We start from the raw sequence: 6,942 nt of genomic DNA, 5'->3' as shown, positions 1-6,942 counted from the left end.
TAAACTTGAACCTTCAACAATTGAATAATTATTTATCATAAATAAATAAACTCATGATCTAGAAACACAAACCCCCACTCCCACTAAAAATAAAATAAAATAAAATAAAATAAAATAAATAATAATAATAATAAAATTAAATGGCTACAATTTTAGAAGTTTACAATTTAATCCACTGCAATCAATACATGTATTTTACTGTCTAGAGTATATATATATATATATTGGCAATTAAAACAAAACTGAAAAATAAATACCTCCAATTGCTATTCCAAGCCTTCTATAGAATAATTACAGGATTAGACGCGGACAATGTCGCCCTTTCTAAGGTGTTCGGCCGTCTGATGTAAGTATATTAATCGATGCTGCCCCCAGGATACAATAGCTTGGAGATGCGCCCAAAATATGAAGAACAAGATTGGATGATTTTGTAACTACCCTTTCATATTTTGGTTAATATTTGAGACACCCCAACTTTTCATATCGGATTTTTTTTAACAGAAAATGACTAAAATACCCTCATCTTCAACTGATTGCCCATTACTCTTTGATTATTTCCCCCCAAAACTGATTGTCTTTAACCTTTGGTTTTGATGATGAAATCACAACTTATCCTTCACACAATTTGATTAACTACTGATTTTTCTCACCTTCTAGATGAGTAAGAAAAAAGACTTTAACATCTCCAACTCCAACCGAGATCTTGGTTTAGAGCACTTAAAAATCATTTTTAATGATAAAGAGCTTTTAGAGCATCTCAATATTAATTTCAACTCTAACCACCATGTTTTGAGAATTAAAATGAACAGTCTACTGAAATTGGAATTTGAACATAAGTTGCACTTGTTTTGAGAAAAATCAAATAAAAAATAAGTGAACGATTGAAAAATAGTAAAAGTTGGGGTGTCAAATAGAATCTCTCTCTTATATTTAAGATTTTGTATGAACCTAATCTGAATTATAAACAATCGTTGAAGTTGTCTAAATTTGTTATTATTCTTTGTAATGTTGAGGTTGTGTTGTTAAATTACCCATGTTACTATGTGACCATGTGGGTTCAATGATGATGTTAGAGAGAGAGTTGAATTCAAGGGCAGAGAATATATAATATGTATTTGATTTAAGAAATGAGAGTGAGTATTAACCATTTAAAAAAATGTGGGCACCACTCCAAAATTTGTTAGGTAACAAATTTGATGGTAAGTTTCCTCATTCAATTTTTTATAAAAATAAAAATTAAAAAATAATAATAATTGAAATTTCTTTCTATACAAGAAATTAAATTTTATAGAGACCGACTTTTCCACCTTTATATACATTAAAATCATTGTTATAAATCTACAACACAAACTCATCTGATGTTAATTTTTTTTAATCGAAGTATGTTTATGGAGGTGGATATTACCGACACTATATACCTTAAATAAATCAATAAAAAAAAAAAACTTACATATTAAAAAAAAAAGGCTATGTAGAGACGGATATATAAAATTAATATTAAAATAAATAAATAATGGATTATAGAAATTCGTATTAAATTGCCATATTTCTTATGTTTCTTATATTTTAAGATTCAACAGACTAAAAATTCATTACTTTACGATTAAATAGTAACATGTCCAACATAAACATATAACAAACTCAAGATTATCGATCAACCAACGTTAGCATTTTATCTCCACTAACAGAAAATCCTGATTCCAACCCTGTATCTTATCTCTCATCTCTGTGGGCTCTCACTGAATTGAAGATTGAGATATTTCCATCTAACCCTCTTTTCTGTGGGCCCTCACTGATTGCTATGCTTACTCATTCCATGCAATTAAAGTGGTAAAAAAAATTCAAAGACGACCAAATCAAAAATTAAAGGCCACATGCAGTATAGATGGTCAAACACGGCTGCCACATCAACGCGTTATTAGATACAAGATATAAATTTGTGCCTACAATTCACCTTAAAATATATATGCATCATGGGCCCCGTTACACGATGAGTCGGAGCACGATAACCCATACAATAAAGAAATTAGAACCACACACACACAAAAAAAAAACATTTAAATGAGTTTGGACTTTGTAGGACAGGACTTAGAAGTTTCACGCACACATGAAAATTGGATTAAAATATAATTATTGGCTGGATTGAAGACTTGAGGTTATAACAAATAATTCAATCTTTATGTCCAATTATTATAGAATTATTTTGTTAAAGTTCTCTCATCTCTCTGTGTTTCGAGACCTTTCCTCTTTCTTCTCCTTGTAGCTTTATTTCACTGATACCTCAATCTCCTTAGAAACAAAATTAATGGGTATCTACTTGAATTTGAATTGTGTTCTTGTTCACCTACTGATTCTTGTAACCTCTTCTTCTTACTCAATCAAGGCTCAACCTTATGATTATCCGATTGCCAACCTCTCCACTTCATGGATCAACAACCCCTCCATTAGACATTCTGTGAAGTTCAATGATGGGTCTATGGTGAGATCAATTCTTCTTCGAGGAAGCTTTGGCCCACGTTTCGCTTGCGGTTTCTACTGTAATGGAGACTGCACTTCTTTCCTATTTGCCATCTTCATCGTTCAAACAAATAGCGCATCTTACATTACTTCTCCTTCTATAGGATTTCCAAAAGTAGTATGGTCTGCTAATCGAAACAATCTTGTTAGAGAGAATGCAATATTGGAACTCACTCAAAAAGGAAATTTGATCTTACGAGACGTGGATGGTACTTTTGTTTGGTCTACAAACACAACTGGTAAATCTGTTGTAGGCCTAAACATGACTGAAATAGGAAATCTCGTGCTCTTCGATAGAAACAATGGTACCGTTTGGCAATCTTTTGAACATCCCACAGACACATTAGTCCTTGGGCAGAAGTTAATGGATGGGCAAAGGCTCACAGCTAATGCGTCTGCATCGAATTGGACTGATGCAGGTCTGTTTTCTCTTTCTGTTACAACAAAAGGCCTATTTGCTTTCATTGAGTCTGTTCCTCCACAGTTTTATTTTGAATCAAATGTTCAAGGCACCAAAGAGAGCAAAGAACCAAGCTATGTGAGATTCGTGAATGGTAGTCTTTCTATGTTTGTACTTTCAGCAGAACCCAAGCAGCCGGATTATGTGATTTCAGTCCCGCTGGCAGCGACATCTACTCAGCACATGAAGTTGGAAATGGACGGGCATTTAAGAGTCTACGAATGGTTGTCAGAGTGGAAGTCGGTGGCCGATCTCCTAACCAAGTCGCCTTTAGGCGACTGTAGTTATCCTCTTGTTTGTGGGAATTATGGAATTTGCTCAAATGGGCAATGTAGCTGTCCCGGAGTAACAAGTAGTGAAACGAGCTATTTTAGGCAATTAAACGACAGACATCCTAATCTTGGCTGTTCCGAAATTACTCAATTGTCTTGTGAATCTTCTCAGTATCACCACCTTCTTGAACTAGAGGACATTACTTACTTCTATCGCCCAGCCAATATCACAGACACAGATATGGAGAGCTGCAAGCAGTCCTGTTTGAACGATTGTTCTTGCAAAGCTGCTCTGTTTACATATGGTGGGAATGTTTCAAATGGAGATTGCTTCTTGCCATCACATATCTTTTCGCTAATGAGCAATGAAAAAGAAAAGACCCATTATAATTCGTCTGCGTTCATTAAGGTACAAAACTCTACATCTACCACTACTCCTACCCCTCCCAAAACAAAAACAACTCGAACTGCAATTATAGTTGGGTCTAGTCTCGGAGCTTTCTTTGGTGTTATATTTCTTATAATTACCATCTTGGTGGTGGTTGTTAGGAAGAAAAAAGATTTTGAGAAAGACGAGGAGGATTATTTAGATCAAGTACCAGGAATGATCACAAGATTCTCTTACGAAGACTTGAAATTTGCGACAGAGAATTTTTGTAGAAAGCTTGGAGAAGGAGCATTTGGGTCAGTTTTTGAAGGAACTTTGATCAATGGCACCAAAATTGCTGTGAAGTGCCTTGGTGGTTTAGGCCAATTGAAGAAGTCTTTTTTAGCAGAAGTTGAGACTATAGGCAGCATTCATCATGTCAACCTGGTAAGATTAATCGGGTTTTGTGCTGATAAATCACATATGCTCCTAGTTTATGAATACATGTGCAATGGGTCCTTGGACAAATGGATCTTCCATAGAAACCAGGAGCCCACTCTTGATTGGCGAACCAGATCCAAGGTCGTCCTCGATGTAGCCAAAGGGTTGGCCTATCTCCATGAAGAGTGCAGGCAGCGAATAGTCCACTTGGATATAAAACCCCAAAACATCCTACTTGATGAGAACTTCAATGCTAAGGTTTCTGATTTCGGGTTATCTAAGTTGATAGAAAAGGATCAAAGCAAAGTTATGACCACAATGAGAGGAACTCCGGGGTATTTAGCTCCTGAGTGGTTGAGTTCTGTGATCACGGAAAAAGTAGATGTCTATAGCTTTGGGGTTGTGGTTATGGAGATTGTGTGTGGGCGGAAGAATTTGGATCACTCTCAGCCCGACGAAAGTATGCATTTGCTCGGTTTACTTAAAAGAAAAGCACAGGAAGATCAGTTGTTTGATATGATCGACAAACAAAATGATGATATGCAATTACATAGAAAAGAAGCCATGGAGATGATGAGAGTTGCAGCGTGGTGTCTACAAAGTGATTTTAGTAGAAGGCCCTCCATGTCAGTGGTGGTGAAGGTCTTAGAGGGTGTGATGGTGGTTGAACCGAATGTAGATTACTTCTCAAGTACACCATCGGCAACAGTGACAGCTCACAGCGAAGCAGAATTTGGTGCTTCAGCTCCCTTATTGCCATCGGTTCTATCAGGTCCAAGATGATGGAAGGAACCATTAGGAGACAACTGTTCATGAATTAATATATTTCTCCTTTTTTTTTGTATACTTTTTCCCTTCATTTTATCTATATATATACATTGATCATGAATGTATTTGTAACAAACAGATCCAATTCTTCATCCAAAAATAAACACCACTACTTATCATCGACGCCTTATCCTAAAGTTCCTCCATTCAATTCTGTTCAGAGCCACATCTTTTGTTGTAGGAAAAAAAATACAGAAGTGGAAAGACTTGTTGCTCAAGAATTTGAAGGATGCTAACATGTCTCCTTGGGTTGTAAAACACACTAATTTATAAATCTTAAATGCATCACATTGAAGATTAACTTTAGCTTTATAATTGTTTATTGCAACACCCGAAAGAATAGATAGCAATACTGGCTCTGAAACGCCCAAATCCATTTCTCTTTGAACTACCGTTGGCTGTAGTATTGTCGAGAAGCTGTTTCAATATCCCAAGTCAGAAACCTTTACAATGAAGTTCTCATCCAAGTGTACATTTTGGGACTTAATATCTAAGTGGACTATTCTCTGTCTACATCCTTCGTGGAGATAGGCTAGCCTTGGTTATGTCAATGATGATTTTCTGTCTGGTTTGCCAATCAAGAGTTGGGTTTTGGTTTCTGTTAAAGATCCATTTATCCAAGGACCCATTGCATGTGTACTCGTAACCTAAAAGACAATGTGACTTCACGGCACTTAATCCGATCAGTTTTGCAAGTTTGACATGATGGATGCTGCCTACAGTATTGACCTCGGCTAAGAATTCCTTCTTCCCTTGACTGAAACGATCGAGGTGCTTCCCTGCAGCTTTCACTCCATTACTCAAAGTTCCTTCGTAAACCGACCCAAACCCTCCTTCTCCAATCCTTCTTGAAGATTCACAGTCACTGCTTTTAGTTCTTTGAAAGAGAATCTCATTGGCATTACTGGCACATGTTCTAAATAATCCTCCCCTTCTGCATCTTTGTTCTTCTAGCGATGCACAATCTATATTCCAATTACGAGGACACTCAACAATAAAAATCGAGAGACTTAATCCCAATATAATTGTGGTCCGAGTTTTCCTTCCACTCGATGTGGGAGAAGCATCCGTTTGATCAGTGGAGAGAAGTTGCATTTTAATGAAAGAGGACGACTTATAATTACTTCTTTTATTTTCATCACTTATTAATGAGAAAACAGGAGATGGTTGGTAAAGCGACCTTCAGTCCTATTTGTTGTTGGAACGTTAGCAATTGTAGCCTTTGCCCTGCTATCAGTTTCTGCCCGGGAAGCAATGTGTCTGTTGGATGATTGAAAGATAGCCAAACAGTTGAATTGAGACAATCGAAAAGCACAAGGTTTCCAGTCTCTGTCATGTTAATGCCTACAAGAGACTTGTTAGATGTGTGGTAGACCAACCAGGGTACCATCAACATCCTTTAGGATCAAATCTCCTTCTTGGGGTAAATTGCAGAGTAGCATTCTCACCAATGAGATAGTTTCTTTTTGCAAACCAAACCACTTCAAGGTGATTAAGGCCGTAAGAAATGCCAGAACTAAAGTCTAACTCAAATGGAAGTACTCCAATGGAAAAGACATAGGACCTATACATGTTTATCTGTGGATTAGAGGGATTGTACTTATCAACATAGATGAAGCCACACGCAAAAAGAGTATTGTAAGTTTCTTTTAGGAGAATAATTCGCATAATTTTTGCATCATGATCATAGGGAGATGCTACTTGGTTAACTGAGATGTTGTTGTCACTCCATGAAGAAGGGACTTTTGCAGTAATGAGAAAATCATGAAGTAAGCAAAAGATAAGAAGATGAGAACCTTTAAAACCAATAAATCCATGGCCTTTACAACGATTAAATGTTTCCAAAAGTACTAATAGAAATATAGTTGGTTTTGCAACCTTTAGAAATGTATGGATATAAAGAAACTTCTGATCTTCTCAAGTCAAAACTGGTGGGGAGAAATGCTACAAAAGGCTGTGGTATCCCACATGTGCAATGTTAGTTAAGTCAAGAATGATTAGCGTTACATTCTGGGGTCCATGCTTTGAAAGGTTGATGGCATACACACACACACACA

The 6,942-nt window shown here is 36.5% G+C and overlaps 1 protein-coding gene and 1 pseudogene across 1 annotated transcript; one reads left to right on the top strand and one right to left on the bottom strand.

The window, feature by feature from the left end:
• Nucleotides 1–2,128: 2,128 nt before the first annotated feature.
• On the top strand, nucleotides 2,129–5,004 carry LOC147392334 (G-type lectin S-receptor-like serine/threonine-protein kinase SD2-5). Its single transcript, XM_086460180.1, has one exon. The coding sequence runs from the start codon at nucleotides 2,306–2,308 to the stop codon at nucleotides 4,838–4,840; it is 2,535 nt and encodes an 844-aa protein (XP_086316306.1). The 5' UTR covers nucleotides 2,129–2,305; the 3' UTR covers nucleotides 4,841–5,004.
• On the bottom strand, nucleotides 4,871–6,669 carry LOC147392333 (G-type lectin S-receptor-like serine/threonine-protein kinase SD2-5 pseudogene; annotated as a pseudogene).
• Nucleotides 6,670–6,942: the final 273 nt, after the last annotated feature.

Source organism: Akebia trifoliata, chromosome 11 (assembly GCF_017979445.1).
Source record: "Akebia trifoliata isolate Shusen 1 chromosome 11, ASM1797944v1, whole genome shotgun sequence".
NCBI classification, from domain to species: Eukaryota; Viridiplantae; Streptophyta; class Magnoliopsida; order Ranunculales; family Lardizabalaceae; genus Akebia; species Akebia trifoliata.
Note: the sequence above shows the minus strand (reverse complement) of the source record. Positions and strands in the feature narration are given on the sequence as shown.